At 43.1% G+C, this 18,455-nt stretch overlaps 2 protein-coding genes across 2 annotated transcripts in view; one reads left to right on the top strand and one right to left on the bottom strand.

The window, feature by feature from the left end:
* LOC105686941 (tyrosine-protein phosphatase Lar) overlaps positions 1-12,807 on the bottom strand; it is a 332,804-nt gene extending 319,997 nt beyond the window's left edge. The window contains exons 1-2 of the mRNA XM_048658459.1: positions 12,599-12,807; positions 12,209-12,401 (exon numbers count right to left, since the gene is read on the bottom strand). The gene's annotated coding sequence lies outside the window, so the exon portion shown is untranslated. The remainder of the gene's footprint in view (positions 1-12,208; positions 12,402-12,598) is intronic.
* Positions 1-18,455, top strand: part of LOC105686939 — a 115,024-nt gene that overhangs the window by 1,733 nt on the left and 94,836 nt on the right. Inside the window, exon 3 of the mRNA XM_048659035.1 lies at positions 8,390-8,488. Within this exon, the coding sequence (XP_048514992.1) occupies positions 8,390-8,488 (99 nt within the window). The remainder of the gene's footprint in view (positions 1-8,389; positions 8,489-18,455) is intronic.

Below are 18,455 nucleotides of genomic sequence, written 5' to 3'. Positions count from 1 at the left end.
ATTGTCATCAATTATACTAATCAGTAGAACAGCAGCGGCAGGTTAATTACTTTTATCCTATAAAATGCGCGCGTAGGTATATTTGTTATTAACATAGGGTGAACGTATCGCGTAACGCGTACGTATTTACAAGTGTACAGGTAACCATGGGTGCGAGTGTATGGGGATGATATTAGCGGACTAATGTGGTCGTAATAAATTTTCACCATTAAATACATAACGTCCTCCGTATACACGTAACACATACTTGTGTAAATCAAATGTAATACACACGCGGGTATGTTGCCTAGGTAAGCGTTAGCCGGTGTACATGGCATTTCACATGGCGCGCTACGTGCGATGTATACATTTGAAAAAAAGTACACGTGCATATTATGTACTACGAAGTAATCCATCCTCGCAGTTAGTTCACCGCGACCACGGGATATTTTGCGACTGTATGGATGTTGAAAAAATAATAAAAAAATTGTTGTTACCTCGTAAACAATGTTGCAAGGGGTGGAGAGTACCCCGTAGAGGGTGAGGGATACGTTAGGGGAGAAAAAACGGAAAAGAAAAAAAAACGCCTAGTTCAAGTTAATAGGTAACAACGCATCCGATGTACCTGCATGTACGTAATTTTACATCAAGTATATGTAGGTGCGCTCGCGCGCGCGCTTGTGCGTGTGTATATAAGACACGTATGTACGCGGTTGTACATAAAACGAAGGAAAAAGGGTAGGAAAGCGATAGAATAAAGTCGTCAGCTCCGCACACGGACATGCCGTCCAAACAGCCCCGTAAATCTCTCGAAAGTTCCAGCGCGCTGGATATACGATTTTTAGCGATTTTTTTTTTTTTCATTTTATTTTCTTCCTCCCCGCCTCCGGTCCGTTTCTTCCTTTTTTTTCCCCCTTGTTCTTTGCACTCCTTTTTCACCCCTGCAATCTTAAAGATCGCGCGGTGGTGATTGCGCAGTGACGTCCTATGTACGCGATATAATGTATGCCTATGTACGTTACGTTACGTTACGTTACGTACATGCCCCGTATAAATAAAACGTTGCGCGACGATATTATTTTCCGTCGACTATTACCGAGTTACAACGGCTCCCCCCCGCCACTTACCGCACGTACCCTCGATTCGTACAGCGGTTTGAATCGGATGTATCGTCGATGCGACGATACTTTGTCGTTAATTCGAGAAAAACTGTTCGCGAACAACGGAGCTTTTCAATGCGATCTAGTTTTATTTAATCCGGATTGATTCATCGCACCGAGACAACGCTCCCGATTCTCCAATAATTCTCCCTCGTCCCTTAACAAACTCAAGACGAACTCGATCGTTTCGATTTCTTCTTTTTATTTTTTTTCTTCTTCTTCTTGTTTTCGTTTATTTTTCACATACCCGACGTGCATCCGCATTGAACTCTGCGAACTTATTTCCCTTTCTGTTGCTATAATTTTTTCCCCCCCCCCCCCTCCCCCCCCCCCTTTTCTTTCCCGCGCATAAAATGTATTGTGCAACGAGGGCAGATACAAAAGTTACTCGTGAAATACATAAAGGCGAAGGGGGTAGTTTCATTTGAGTAAAGTGGAATGAGGAGAGCAACGGAAAATCCCGAGGCAATTATGATATTACGTGTTTGAAATTGTCTCGTGCCCTTTGAAACGCAAATTCCGATCGATTTCTTTTTTTTTTCTTTCTCCTCGTTTCGCATCATTACCGTAACTTTTTTTTTTTTTTTCTTTCAGAACGGTTTGTTTTTCACATCGCTCGATAAAAGATGTAAAACACAGCGAGCGTCGATCGGCGGACGAACAAAAGCATTTACGTACGCCTAACGAAGGCTGCTTATCTATCGCTGTTTGTCTCTTACTTTTTTTTTTTTTTTTCATTTTTTTTCATATCCGATTTCCACTCATTGTCCTACATCTAGTTTTCTCGCCCCCGTCCCGTCGTAGTTTTCGCTATCGTATTGTTATTTTTACATGAAAATATATCATATATATTCTTTATTTCCGTTCCCCATTCGTTTGACGCCTACAGTTTTTCCTTTTTCCCAGCGGAACGAATATCTTTCGGAAGGATGTATACAAACGCTGTCGCATCGCTACCGGTGAAATAGTATGTGGTTTTTTGTTTTTTTTTTTTTCGTTTTCACTCCAATTTCTCCTTTTTTTTTTTTTTTTTTTTTTATTTTTCTCTCATTTTTTCTTCTTCACAATAGGAGGTACGCGTGTATCGGGAAACGAACGAACGAACGAACGAACGAACGAACGTACGAACGGTTTGAGTAGCACTCGAAATAGCTACGAGGTTCGCATTAACAGCAGCAGCAGCAGCAGCAGTAGCAGCTCAACTATGTACGTACACATACATCTATGCCAGGTACCTTGGAGTGTGTACTCTTTCCATTTTTCATTTCCCATCCTCAACTACTGATTCTCATGTATGTGTACACGACCTGTATATATATATACATATATGTATATATACATACATATATATACGTATTTATCCATATGTATGCATGCATAGCGCACATGCCCTAGGTTCGTACGATTCCACCTCTTCTCTTCCTTTCAACCCCCTATACTATAACACTATAGAGGTATGTATATTTGCAACCGTTGTTGTTAAGAGAAGGAAAGAATGAAAAATCAATAGCCTGTTCGAGAACCGTGCCGAAAGGTATAGATGGTACACATTGAAACGCGTCGATGCGACTCCGGGGAACGCAGTAACATTTCTCTCGTTCCCTCCCTCCCCCCCCCCTCCCCCCCTCCTGCCGCCGAGCTTTTCCTTTTTTCACTTTACTCTTTGACTACCTGTACCCATGTACGCAGCTAGCATGCAAGAGAAGAACAAAGAAATAAACCAGACGTAGAATGAAATTGCGAACAATAACTTAGGGGTGTGAGAATTCTGTGCCTACATTTTCTTTTTTCATGTATATTCGATACATACGCACAGAGCCTCGTCTATTTCTCGAAGAAACGTTTACCCGCAGTCATGGTTTTGTCAAAAATTTTTCTATCCTTTTTCATTCATCTGACGAATGAGCGATCGTCACATTCGTTGATCTGGAAAGTTTAATTTCCCCGATCATCCGGTACGTAGTTTTAGTTAAGCATATTTTGTTATTTTCGAGGTATTTGACACGACGAAGGAAAAAAATCACCGTGGAATCACTCGCGGTGCTCGTTACGTCGAGGTATACGATATCGTAGCCAGATGTAATTTGATTATTTATCATAGTTATGTGATCGATTCCAGATGCGATCAAGTTGTTCGAGACCGAGCGCTAAACACTAATTAATTATCGATATTCTATAATTAGATAATACCGGATCATAAACAGGCGTGTTCCGATACGTCATACCTGTTATCGTCGCATCTTGATTCGCGATGTAGACACACAACGCGGCTGGGTACGGTGTTGTATAATTACACGGGAAGCGGATCCGCACGGAGATCCCCGCGAAAACCACGTTAAATAAAATCCGATTCGTTTCGCGGATAAGAAGACGTTGATTCCTGTTAAATACAATGGGTAAAAAGAAACGGACTGTTCTATCGAATTTCGCATCTTCAATTGCACGGTAGCTTCATAGAGTACAGAGACGGCAGTTTGAAAGCTTCGTTCGCCCGTCGTTCGTTCCTTCTTTTCCTCTTCAGCTCCGACGAACGCCTCAGAGTACGACGGCCTCCGGGGCGAATAAGCGTTCTCGCTTGAATGCGCCTCCCAAGAAATTACATTCACCCCTCCGCCCTCCCCCCCCCCCTCCCCCACTCCCACGTTTCGAGCTTCTCTCCATCCCCTTTTTACCCAACATCCAGAAACCGGGGCGGACGTCGAGTAGAAAATCAAGTATAAAATTCTTGCTTTCTTTCATTTTTTTTTTTTTTCTTCTTCTTTTTCTCATTCTCCCGCATTTTCTTATTCTTATTTCTTACTCCCCCTCCCCTCCCCCCCCCCCCCCCGCTCCCCGTTCGTCGTTCCCTTTTACCAAGGTTTTTTTTAAACTTATTTTTTTCTAACCCTCCTCCGCGTACGCCGGTCCTCCTTACTCGGCCCTCTTAGATCTCGTAGCGGGATGAAACGATGTAATTTTGAATACGTGGTAGGCATTGAACTCCATGGGGAATTTTTCCATCTCCCCCCAAATAGAAGTTATATATGTATATATATATATGTGTGTGTGTGTGTGTGTGTAATGCCTCGATGGAATAAAATATCGCTTGCATTGTGCTTTTCGAATACTCATCCGTGCCTTTTTTTTTTTTTTACATACAATATATTATATTCGTTTTCTTTATTTCTTCGATAAGATCGGAGGAAACGTATGAGAATATCTTTCGAAGACTGTAGAACCCGGAGAGTAACGCGTCCACCCTGCATTTTAGTGCTTGACTTGGGTTCTAATAAGACGCCGCGCCTCTCTGATCTTCGAGGGGGGCAGGGGGGAGGGAGGAAGTGGGGGGGGGGGGAAACTGAGGGAGGATATCGCGCGAGGGGATGAAGTTTTCGGGGGTTCGAAAGACTGTGGGAGGGATCACTGTCCCAGTGTCCCCTATCAAATTCTCTCAACCGCGCGTCACAACGTCGGATACGACGTTGCCGAGTTTACCTTCATCGCAACGTGTACCTACCCTTACTCCGTGTACACACCGCGTTGCCGCCCGTCGCACGGGGGGGGGGATGGAAAATTTTCAACCCTCTCCGTAAATTACGTTAGTTCACCAAGATATATATTACGTCAAGTACTGTTCTCGCCACTTGAAATCTTCCGAATTTGTAACTGTGCCTCTCCTAATTCGACTGACTCGAGAAATACGAGATTATCAGAAACTGTACTCGTAATTTTTTTTGCCCCCCTCGATGGGAAAAATTGCTCGTGTTATTCTCGACGTGAAAAACGTACCGGATGTTATTTTTACAGTCTCACGTCTGAAGCTTTCCACGAAGAATCCACAGACGTTCGTATCGACGGGGGTTTTTATTTATTTATTATTTTTTTTTTCTTCCAACTTTTTTTCTCTTTCACGCGAGTAGAAAGTACACGGCTGAAAAATATTGCGATAGCCGCCTCAGCCGTACGACGAGTTTGGGCAATTTTCGATACGGGCAATGTCATCCCTTAGGTAACTAAGGTTGAACTGTGCTCGGGGGCAAAGAGATATAGAGACGCCTAGACGGGGATAGAAACTAGGTTGGGTTTGGAAGGGGGGGGCGGGGGAAAAAACGTCGAATTTCAGCCAGTCGAGAAGGAGAGCTCGGAGGCTTCGTCAATTTTCTTCTTCCTCCGCGTCTCCCGTCTCCTTTCGAGATATCTTCCTTATTTGTCAAAAAGGAGACGAGAGGCCGCAACTCGGTGGAGAAGAAAAAAAAGTCAAATGAAAAAAGATACCAGATGGAATAAAGAAAAAAAACAGAAAAAAAATCAGAAAAAAGGTATCTCGTATCGGGAAAAACGTGGACGTGGTCAATCCTTTAACCTCCGAAAGTCCCGAAGTTTCTCCCTTCGGCTCAATGCGCTTCTTCTGCACTCCGTACCGAAATAACGGAAAATTTCCACCAACTTCCACTTCCGTCGATTGAGCGTCTCTCTCTTTTTTTTTTTTTTTTTTTTTTCTCTCCCTCAGATTCTACTTCTCGTTGTCCGGAGGGCGGTTGAAAGGGATGAAAAAAAAAAATAAAATAAAATGAAACAAAAATGTAAAAAACAAACACCGAAAACTAATAATCGGGATAAATTTCAAGCCCTTCGCGTGTATCGGTGCGGGGATACTCGTATGTGCGTACGGCGACGAGACGTGATGGTTTCTGGTCGGCGGTGAGCCTTTATGTCTGAGAATGAAGCTCGCTCGGTGGCGCGATACCACCCCACCACCACCCCCCGTTGTGTCGAAAGCATAACGGTATGCGGTGTACACGTAACGCGGTGGGCGAAAGGGAAGGTGAGAGGGTGCGAGGGCGAGAGGGTTGGGTCGAGGGGGTGTCGGTATAGGAGGTTGGGTGGGTACGCGGCAACACTGTCGCAGTTGTAAAATACAAACCCCTCGGCTAAATAACCAGCTACAGCAACAGCGGGAGCAACGGCAGCAACCGTGGCCACATCGCCACCCTTACAACTACACAGCCGTAGAGAGAATCAGCCGCAGTCCTACACCCTCCTCCTCCTTCTCCTCCCCCACCCCCCCTGGAACACCGGCGGGGCGCGCGGTTCAGTAGCCTGAGTTTCGATTACCACGTTAGTAGGGTGCGAGGCGCGGGATAGGCGCGGACGTCATTACCCGGAGGTCGCTCAACCACCGCCGACACCGCCGACACCACCCCTGCGCCCTACGCCCTCCCCCCCCCCCCCGCCGTCGAATCATCCCCCATGCGAATACCGAGGCATAACCGACTCCTCCGTACAAACTCCCATCGCCGACCCGTTCCCTCGCTTCGCTTATATTCGCATACCGTCGATGTTATAATACGCCTGCGAACGCCTCGCGACTCTCTGTAACCCGCGTAAATTTTCAACCCCCGACGACTACCCTTTTTTTCATCGGCGTAAAACGAGTGTGTAAATAAATGATTATACGCGCACGTATACGCCTACGCGTACCTAACGTACGTATTAAAATAACCGCGACCGGGAAGAATTTTTTTTTTTCAACCACCCGACCCGGAAACGGTGTGAGATAATCGAACGGCGAAACTCTTTTTCCTTGTCTCTGCAAATTTTTCAACCTTTGCATAAAAATTCGCCAGCGACGTGCGGTGTAACACGTCTTTGATTCGGGAAGAGAGGGGGGCGGGGGGGGGGGGGGGGGGGGGGGGGGGAGAAAACAGCGGCCCGTTACATTCTCACCTGGAATGACGAATCGGTCCTAATTTCGCGTGTCAAAGGTCGTCACGTGCCCCCGGTAAATCTCGCAACCAGCCCTAGCCGGGGTGTTCGAAACGGAGGAGGGGGAGGAGGGGTTCGCCTCGTTTCCGTTACGCCGAACCGCGTGGAGTTTCGGGTGAAATGATGACACGGCTCCGGCACGTGGTCGTGCGACGTTTCAACGAATTTGCACACGTGTGTAGCTCTGTAACGCGCGTAACGTAAGCTGAGGTAAAACGGAGGAAATTTTCAGCGCGCGCGCTCGCGCTTGCGGAGGGGCCGTAGGTCTCCGATGGTTACCTGAAAATGAGAGGAAAGCTGGAAAGCTTCGAACCTCCCGACCCCGGGGTTTCCATCACCCCTGTCTACCTGCCTCATGTTCTGAACTTGAACCTGGGGGAGTCGGCGTCGGTCCTAAATCATATCAACACGCTAACACAACACATGCAACGCCATTCCTGAAACGGTTTCAGCACACCGTATATCACGACCCTATTGGGCCTCGTTGTATCGCCTAGTCGTAGGTCACCCAGTATGCGTGGAGTATGCTGGCGCTATTTCATAATCTCGACCCTTCCCCGTTCTCTCGTATTCCTCCCCCCCCCCCCTCCCTCCCCCTCCGCGACGACGAACGAGCGGCGTTTGCCTAGCAAATTCGCAACCCTTTTCCAATTTTTCTCTCATCTCTCAAATCACGAAACGGTTGATACCGAAGTACAAAAGTTTGAGGGATGTTTTTTAATTTTCGGATCGCGAGGGAAGCAGCGAATTGTTTTCTCTTCCTTTCTTTTGGCAGGATAATTTTTATTAACGAACCATCGCGTGGGGGGGGGGGGGGGGGGGGGGGGGTGGTTTACGGGGAAAGGGCGTGGGAGGTTATTTAAGTTTTCGTCTTTGGAAAGTATGAAAAAGAAATTAAGATTATGAGGAAGTGTCTGACAGGAGAGGCTTCATTTTCTTCGTCTCACAATACCGGGAGACAAACCAACCCCACCGACTGACGAATACCTCATTTTCAAGTTTTTTAATCTCGAAATCCGCTCGTCAAACTCGGCCGAAGAATGAGAAAGTTACGTGCGTCTCCGCGGCGTGATTGAAATCTCGTTCGTCATCATCGATACGTACGGAGGAGAAGAAAAAAAAACAAACAAACAAACAAACAAACAAAAATCACAACCCTTACAGTTTTTTTCTCGTCTCGTTACCAGCCAACGGAAAAAACTGGGGTTCGGAGACTCACGGGAGACACGCGGTGATTTTCATCCCTTAGAATCTCGCGTACGTTATCGCACCCCTCGACCTTGTCGCGGGATCTAAAGTGCAAGAAGCCGGGGGGGGGGGGGGGGGGGGGGGGACGGGGCAACCCGGCAACCCGAAAAAGGTAAAAATCTCCACCGCACCTCTGCGTATCCCGAATTCACCAGAAGCGAGCGATTGACGCGTTGAATCAGTTGCTGGAAAACCACCCTTCCCTTTGTCTCGACGTTGTATGTATGTATATATATACCTTGTTTATTTATTTTCAGTAAACCTCGACTCCCCCCGCCCGGTTTTGCCTGCCTTATTTTCGCCGCCACCATCGCCATCGACTTTTCATCCCCCTTGAAGCAACCGCTGGGCTTAGGGTAGGTACATCCCACTCTTAAAGGAATTTAGTACTTCCTTTGTAAAATTAAGGCCACTTTGCTCAGGGCAAGGAGAGTAGGTATACCTCTATAAAATGACTTACTGAAACTCAACGATCCACCGCAATTGCTGGGGAAGTTAAGTTACCACCCTCGAATATAGGGTTGATTAAGGGACAGAGACCCTCATTTCTTCGTCCAGATTTTAAATACCCTCTTTCGGCATTTTTATTTTATTTCAAAAGGTGTTTGTCTTACAAATTTTGTCTCATAATTTCATTCGCTCTCTTTCATTTTCCTCCATTCATTTTCACTCTCTCTTTCTCTCTCTCTCTTTCTCTCTCTCCAACACCATGTCTCGTTAGACCGGCGAACTATTTTCAATTCGCACATGTTTAACAAGTGAGAAAAAAGGTTCGTCATCGGGCGTGTTCACTCGCATAAATCGCGGAGTGCGCGGCACGGTGCTTCAGAGTAGACGGTTGTTGCGGTGAATATACCTATCCTCGGGAAACTACGTAGGGGTATATGTACGTATACGTACGTATGCACGTGTACACGTACGTTACGCAGGTATAATATATCGTAATTACGTGAGAGAGTCGATTCGAGACGATTTCTGCCGTAGCTCTGACTCGTGTGTACACGGAGCGAAGTGAGAGGCAGTTTATGAAAGTGATTGCTTTCAGAGGGGAAACGGTTCGACTCGAGTCGCGAGTCCCTGAAACGTCTGCTCAGTGCTCAGGGAACGCTCAAATCCCAACGATCTACAAACACCTATATATACATATGTATGTATATATATGTATATATACGTACACGTGCATAGCTATGTGTATCCGCACCTTTGCATACGTACACACGTACACACGTATATATTTTATTCAAGTACTTTGTATATATATATATATGTATATACCTGAACGTGTATAAATTTCACCGACGAAATTCATCCGCGAGAACAATAGAGAAAAATAAATAAACGAATCCTCGTACGTACCGTGTACAAAAGTAAATTGAGGGAAGGAATTTTCGAAAGCTTTAAGAGCTTTTATTATTGTTGTTATTACTCTTAAAACTCGTTCTAAGATTAACCGAACAAATAAAACCGACGATCCGACGAAACCGAGAAACGAAGGATTTGTACGCTGAAATTTATAAAACTAACTCAAATTCAAGGAGTATTCATCAATCGGTTGTAAATTGCGGTGGGGGCGGGGAGGGGGGGGGGGGTTGGAATTTTATCGAACGAATTTCAAACCAGGGTAATTATTATCGGGTATTCCGGCTCGTGAGGTTTAAAGGGATGAGTATGAAACAAATTGGCAATCGGATTGTACGTGTGATGTGAAAATATCTCCTCCTATCCGAGTGGGGTAGTTTCACCTGCTCTGAATAAGCTTCTATTTATCTACTACTCGCCGGGCTTATCAAAGTTTCTGGCGATGTGCCAGGAGAAGAGAAACTAACACATTCCCAAGTACGTCGAGCTGTAAGCCTGAATTATTCCACATCAAAGATTTTCCAAATTGGGGGGGGGGGTCGAATGAGAAATACATTTTTTCGTCAATGGGGATGAAAAACAGACAGAGATTACAGTTTTTCACTTATTTCGACCCTCGTACACTACTCTGACTTTGGGATCACGCGATACGGGGCGGTAAGTCCATCGATTTTGAACTCCTCACTGATTTGAGGTGAAAACTAATTTTGAAACGCGGCTACGGGGAGGGCGGGAGTGGGGGGGGGGGGGGGGGGGGGGGGGAGAGGGAGAGGGTCGACAAATTGCGTTAATACGAGCTCGCAGCTTCGGTCGGTGCTGTTGTAAGGACCACCGCGGGGTCGAAAATCGAAACTGACGGGTAAACCGCGTTCCGTAACACCTGCTCTTCCGCTAAAACGTAACCCAACACAACGCACGCCCCTGCGAAAGGTAAATTCGCGGCGGGGAGGGGCAGGAGGAGCGGGGGGGGGGGGGGTGTTACCACTGTGAACGTTCCGCGTTACACCGCAAAAGAATTTCGCGATTTTTCGCCGTAAAATTTCATCGGATTTCAACGATGTGATTCGAAATAAGTTTTTTTTCTTCACTCTCATGAAATCTGCCGACTATCGTCGAATAGAACAAACGAATTCTCGCGACGAGTTGAGAAGAGAGAATTGAGATGAAATAAAAAAAAAAAGAAATAAAAAGAAAATTTATAAGTACACTTGAAACGAACTGTTACGGAAACAGCCGACTCTCTATACCTCGTTCAACCCCTACCCCAGTTTCTATGAAACCATAAAATTGAGCAAAACTTCCACTGTTCACTATACGTACAATGTACATACACACATATATATATATATACGTACTTTACGTGTACACGTACGTGTCGGTAACGGTGGATGGTATAAGAATCCGAGTATATCTGCCCACCACCCCTACCCCCACCTTTCCCCCGTGCCCCTCTTTTTCTCCACCCCCCCCACCGAACCGACAATTCGTTGAGCTATGGAGGTGTAACGATTTGTCTTACCTCGTGCGAACGCACACGTGTGCACGCGGTGAGGCTTTAGAATTATATCTATGTAAATTTTATGTATATGAAAATTTATTTCTTCATATTACGTATATATATATATGTATATATGCATGTACGTACAGGTATACGGGGTTGTAATGCGAACAAGTGCAAAAATGTCTGGTCTGGTTTTGGTACAACGGCGTTTAGAAAGTAATACAAATGAACTGCGGCACTCGGGCGACTATGGGAATTTCAACGCGTAAAAAACAGAACCTATGTTATCTCATTTCATTTTATTTTAATTCCGTTGGTTTTTTTTTTATTTTTTTGTTTTTTCCGCTCTACATTTTCGGTTTCGTGCATACTGCACGCGGTAGACGGAAGACATTACTTTTGTCCGAAGTTAATGAACTTGAGTGCCGCAATTAAGCTACATTAAAAGTTAAATCGGACTTCGAACAAACAAAAAGGAAAGAAACGTCGAGTTTCATATCGGTGTAACGAGGTGTGCACGGCCAATTTTGTCATTCGCGTTATCGGTTGGCGAAATTTTGTGCAATTCGATTTTTATTTATTTATTTTTATTTTTTTTTAATCTCCATTCGGAAAGTTTTCCGCCCCCCAGCCCGTTCGAAGATTGACGTTCCGATTGTTGTCGTTCGCACGTACAACGAACGGTTCGTTCGCCTTTTCTGTACGAATTTCGGTTCCACATCTCCTCCTCCTTCTCCTCCTCCTTTCACCTCTCACGCCTCGAACATTCATGCATACGGAAATATTATACTGAATATATAATATTACATGAATATGAATCACACTTAATGCGCGAGCAGCTCGAAAATTCTCGTAACGAGACGGGTACGATTCAAGTTTTTCAAAACCACCCTCTTAGCCGGAATTAACACCCGTGACAAGATCGACCCGTCGAATTTTGTTCGTTTTCTCGTTTCATCGTTTCGCAGAGCTGAGGAAAAATTCTTCATCGAATATTCCTAACGACGTCGAAGAAAATTCGATTGTTGGGAATGCTAGAGACTTTTTTCTTTTTTTTTTTTTCAAACGATCTTTCGAACGCCTCGGGGAGGTGGTGACAGTTTGTAGATGAAAATGGGACGGGGTCGGATGTTTTTTTCCCCTCCGATTGATCTGATAGGTTTTTTTTCTCGTTTTTTTTCTTTTTTTGTCTTTTAATTACATTAAATTTACTCACCGATAATTGAAGGGTCTGAAGAATCCTTTTAAAAAAATTACCTGCACATGTTCGTTTTCAAACTCGAAATATATATATCGATGTATGGTATATATGTATGTATATATACTATATGAAAATACGAGCACTAATCACAGTAAAATATCAATGCTTCATAATATATTTGTAGGGATTTTATTCGATGAACTTGACACTGGCCGTCGAATCGAGACGTTTTCACACAGGTATTGAAAAATTGATGATTTTCTTTCTTTTTTTTGTTTTCCCTGCTCTTATCCCTTTCCGAATATCATAGAAGGGATGAAGAGTCGAGGATTATTCGGAAAAAAAAAACCAGCACGATCACGTTGTCAGCCTCACAATACAATAATCATCGACTCATCGACGTACCGAGCGTTGCGAATTACTTTCTATTCTCCGTTCGAACGATATCGTAGAATCGATTTTGAAAAATAATTCCAGAACGATTCATTGGATACAAACTAGTGAACGAGCGACGCGAAATTGAATCGGTTCATTTGAAAAAATTAATCGTTAGATCGTATCAGCGAAACACGTTGAGCTTTTTGAGCTCAAATGCGCGTAAACCACCCCTTCGAAAAGACGGAGTCTGACTGAACGAAAAGCAACCCCTAACGGCTTTTGCACTACGCGCAGTCGCCTCCGTCTACAACTCCGCGTACACCCCCTCTCGCGCTTTTCCATCCCCCTCGCTCGCTCGTTCGCTCTCTCTCTCTCTCTCTCTCTCTCTCTCTCTCTCTCTCTCTCTTTCTCTCTCTCTCTCCTTTTTTCGCCCTCCAGAGTCCAGGTCCTCCGACGCTGCACCCTCTTCACTCGACGACCTACCTATATATTATATTCTTGATGTAGGTAACCGGGGAGCGGGGACGAACCGCCGGCTACGCAACGAACCTCTTTCATTTTTACTCTTCAACTCCCGTGCTTTAATCCCTCTTCTTCACCCTCTCGCCTCACCCCGGGTTCCGGCGATGTCCGAATATATACATATATATATATACACACACACACATATATATATATACATATATGTATATATAAAGCGAGAACACGCGGTGGGATTCCGACGCGAAATGGACGTGCGCGGGGGCTACGTGAAATCTATGTGTAAAACAGACGTCGCCGTTCCACAACGAAGTTTTCAAGCCGAAATGAAGTTTGGGCCTCGTAAAAGCAAACTTGACAGATGTAACTACACCCCCCCCTCCCCCCCCCCCCTCCTCCACCCCCCGCCCGGAAAGTTCCAGGGTGTTTACGATTCGGGCTTCGCAACACCTATAGAATTTGACGGAATTCGAGATATATTGTCAGGATGCGACAATAAGCTGCGATACCGGATATCGGGTGGGGGTTTTGGGTATCTCGTCGATTGCAAAGCTTTGGAAATTCGTCGTTTCGTCGAGTTACAAAAGCCCCCGTATTCTAAATTACCATGGTCTCGATACGGGTGTATTGTGACGATGATGTAATTATGATAAACAATTTGTTCCTGCCGACCGGGACGACGTGTATATATTCGATGCTCGGAATTACTGAATTCAGGAGAGGACCACTTACACACGGATAAAGTTTATGGTTATCCGATAGAAGAGTTAGCATCGATCTCCCTCTCTCTCTCTCTCTCTCTCTCTGCGAAAGAAAAAAAAAAATAAATGGAAAAAAAAGAAAAAGGAGGGAAAAATACCCATTGTCCATAAAGTGGGAAATGATAGCCGCGGAGAATAGTAGCCGTTGGAAATTGGGGATGGGGGATCGAGAACCTAAGGGGATATCGTAAATACATAAATCCTATGAATTTATCTTTATCTCCCTTGTTTACGTCCATAATAACTATGGATTTTTTCTCATTCTTTTTTTTTTTTTTTTTTGCTCTTTGTTTTTTATTCAGCTCCAGTCGTTTTCGAAATTTTCGAAGATATCATCGCGTTCGATGTCGAGGAGCTTTTTCTTTCTCTACGTACGTTCGTTTCCCGAGGTGGATTAATTCCGCTGTGCATCAAGCATTTAACTCTCGAAACTCTCCCTCGACTACGCTATCATAACTATAGCGACGCTTCACGGATGAATTCCTCCGAGCATTCGAGGTTGCTTCAAGGGTAAACCTCCACTGCCAATGAGATTTAGAGATGCTATTACTCGCGATTTAGTATAACAATAAAATATGGCTGACGTTCTCGCGCCCCTAATGAGTTATATAAGAGCTGTTTTAAAGCGGGATGTGAACCGAGGGATTGGAGAATCTAGAAAATGGCTGTCTTCGGAATACGACGGTGATTGTGAAGTCGGATAACACGATATTAGGCCGCTGACTTGCCCTAATCCTAATCGCCGGTTGACGAGCCGTCGAGTAGGGTGGGTTGAAAATTTTTTTTTTGTCCATTTTCTTAGCATGGGGGTAGAATTTGTACCTAATAAAAAAAGAAAATTTTTCAAGCGTGGAAGAAATTTTTTACTTGATATTTCGAGGTAGCCCACTCGGTTTTTTAAATAAATAATTAATCAATACTTCCAGCAAAAACATTTTCGCTGTTGGGAGCAGAAAAATTGGGACATATCGATTGGTTTTAGTCATAGACCCACTTTGATTCGTCGCAGTCGAAATATTTGAATTCCTCAATTTACCAGTGTTACGTCCGATCGGTTTAGTTTTGTTTGGGATGGATCTTACGTGAACAGGAGAGTGTGTGTCTCGATTTTTTGGGTCCAAGTGCTAGCACTTTTCACCTGGGACTCGAGACCAGTGCAAAGTTGGAAATAGCGGTGGTTAATAATAACACGGGAAATTTGAGGATGATGTTTTACTCGAAGAGGGATTTGGTTTTATATGCTTGTCTCCTCGGATCTGATTTATTGATTTGCTTATAATCGGGAAAATTAGGTTTAAACTCTACTGGAATTTTATATAAAAATCGAATTTACTCGTAAGAATCACTTGGTTCTTGAGATAACTACAGCCGGGTTAAGCGAGTTTCTCAATAGCCGCCTGATTCATAAGGAAAATCTAGAGGAAAACGAACATCAGCCGGTTAAAGCGAGTTCGTTTTGACACAGACTTTTCCTTTTGAATAAATTTGAAATTGGTAAAATTGAAGAATTAATTATTGGAAACAAGGGTGAATTTTGAATGAATACGTGGTTATATTTCCCGAATAAAATATAAAATACAAAATTTATAACATAAAAATACTAACTAACAGTTGATCAAAAAAAAACTCAAGTTAGAATCGGGAGTGGAATGAATTGGGGAAGTAAGAATTTTGGAAAGAGTGGAGAATGTATGAGAATAACACCTTGCTCGAATTGATTTGGAATTGGAGAAGATGGTGCGAACTGCACTGGTGGACTTCCGATTCAACTTTTTAGAAAACTGGACTGAAGTTAAGTTTTTGGTGGATGAGTTAAGTGAGTGAGTTTTTGTCTGATACTTTTTGGTCTGTGACTGAGTCTTGTGTTGCGAGTCTTGTAACTGTTTGTCCGGATCTGTTTCTTGTGACTGCAACTATGTAACTGAGACTGGAACTGTAACTGTATATCTGTATATCTGGAACTGTGATTTTTGTTGCGAGTCTTGTAACTGTTTGTCCGGAACTGTGTAACTATGAACTGTTCTGGGCTGAATTGTGCTGTCTATTCTATGAACTGAGCTGTCTGAATTGTCTATTCTTATTCTACTCTGAGATTTTTTAGTTGAGTTCCAGTTTTTATACCAAGATTTTGAGGGCGGTGTTTTGTAAATTCCTACAATTGGTTGGAATTTTCTTTTGGGGGTTCTTCCAATCGTGTGTGTTTATCTATTTTGTTCAAAATGTGTAAAATATCCCATTGGTTGAGTTTTTCTCCCACTTGGGCCTGGTTGTGCTGGGGTAGTTTTCTGGGGTACAAACACTTGAGTTTTATTACTATCCTCGAGAAATTGCTCGGTTTTTGAAAGTTTACTATTATTTAATGAACAAACTGGATTTTTACCAACTCCGAAATGGAAAATTCTTAGTAAATTTGAATCATTTATTTGTGTTTTTGAACGAACCTTCTATCATGTTTTTTACGGATTTTATATTATAAGATTGAAATTTGACTGAATTCTTTCAATTTAACAAGGGTAATGAGTGTCTGATAATGTTTTATTAACGCGGAGACGGTTTAAAATTGTTCATTAGTAAATGTTAAAAATTGGTTCTTAATAATTGAAGCAATATATGAAGCTAATGGAATATTTCGAACTCGGAGTGGTTTACAATATGAAGAAAAGGGTCTTGGCCTGAAAATGTGCGTGCGGACCAGGGATTTGTTTAGACTATTCTAGGGTTTTACGACCGACTCTCCAGATTCCACATCTGCAAGATCTCAGGTTCGAATGGTCATCTCTGGGACCTTTGTTTAGTTAAAACCTAGGGGATATTGAAAATTTTGAATTTAGGAGTCCCGTGGGACGTAACACCAGTAAGCCCGAGCTTTGCTGGAGTCAACGTAGCCAGCAGCGTAGCGTTTTGTTGTGAAGCGTCACCTTGGGGGCTGAGCAGAGGTGACGCCCCACAACAAACCCCCACGACCGTGGCTACCAGACTCCAGCGAAGCTCGGGCCCCATCGTAGACCGAGAAATTCGAATATTTCGACCCGTGCATGGATTGCGACGAATCAAAGTGGGTCTACGACTAAATCCAATCGATATGTCTTATAATTTTTCTGCTCCCGAAAGCGAATAATTGATGATTACTCGATCGATTGCACGAGTAGATGATTTTGGCTTTCAGATTTGAATTCCTGAGCTTATTATACGTGAAATTACCTTTGAAAAGCTAGAACAAAAATCGATTTTTGGGCCCAAAGTGAAGTAGTTTGAAAATTGATCGTATTAGATATTTTTCATGTATTTTGACCTCAGGAATCCAAATCTGAAAGAAAAATTGATCTATCTCTACAACTGACCGAGTTATCGCTAGTTTTCAGCTTTTCGGGGTCAAAAATAAAAAATTTATTTTATAGTCAATCTTAATGTGATTTGAGCTCAGGAATCCGAATCCGGAAGAAAAAATGATCTATCTTAAAAAATCACCAAGTTATCCCCATTTTTTCGCATTTTTTAGCATAAAAATGGAGATATCTCGAAGGGAAAAAAACGCAGCTCAATTTGGACAACGGATCCGTGTTCCTGAGGTCAAAATACTTAAAAAAAGTGCCATTCGATCAATTTTAAAAAATAAAAATTTTTGTCCAAAATTTGAGATTTTTCCAAGGGGTACCCCTTACGATTTTTTCAAATTTTGACCAAAAATTTTTATTTTTCAAAATTGATCGTAGGGCACATTTCTTATGTATTTTGACCTCAGGAACACGAATCCGTTGTCCAAATTGAGCTGCGATTTTTTCCCTTCGAGATATCCTCAAATTTGTGCCAAAAAATGCAAAAAGACGGGGATAACTCGGTCATTTTTGCAGATAGATCAATTTTTCTTCCGGATTCGGATTCCTGAGCTCAAATCACATTACGATAGACTAAAAAATAAATTTTTTATTTTTGGTCCCAAAAAGATGAAAACTAGCGATAACTCGGTCATTTTTGCAGATAGACCAATTTTTCTTCCAGATTCGAATTCCTGAGGTCAAAATACATGAAAAATGTCTAATACGATCAATTTTCAAACTACTTCACTTTGGGCCCAAAAATCGATTTTTGTTTTGGCTTTTCAAAGGTAATTTCACATATAATCAGCTCATGCATCCAAATCTGAAAGCCAAAATCACCTACTCGTGCAATCGATCGAGTAACCATCAATTATTCGCTGTTGGGAGCAGAGAAATCATAAGACATATCAAATTCTGCCCCCATGCTGAGAAAAACGAAAAACAAAATTTTTTTAACCCCCCCTACCGTCGAGTAACATCGAAATTATTGAAGTCCTAACAAAATACATCTCTCATTGACCCTTTTCATCCCAATTTCAACGAAGCCAAAATCATTCTGAGCCGAACAGAGATTGCAAAAAAAAATAAAAGAAAGGAGAACGCTCGCACGCACTACTAGTTTTTTTTTTCACGAAATAGACAAAGACTCTGGAAACCGAGTCCGAAAAAGGCAAAATAATAACAATGATGAAATGCCGAATGCTCACGGCCGTTTGATGATGGAAAAGCTTCTGTCTTTCCCTTTTGTGTTCCCTTAAGCCTTATTCCATTCGTTTGATTGATGCGTCCTTTGTGAGCCTGGGCAGAGATTGGCTCATAATCAGG

Source organism: Athalia rosae, chromosome 7 (assembly GCF_917208135.1).
Source record: "Athalia rosae chromosome 7, iyAthRosa1.1, whole genome shotgun sequence".
Lineage (NCBI taxonomy): Eukaryota > Metazoa > Arthropoda > Insecta > Hymenoptera > Athaliidae > Athalia > Athalia rosae.
Note: the sequence above shows the minus strand (reverse complement) of the source record. Positions and strands in the feature narration are given on the sequence as shown.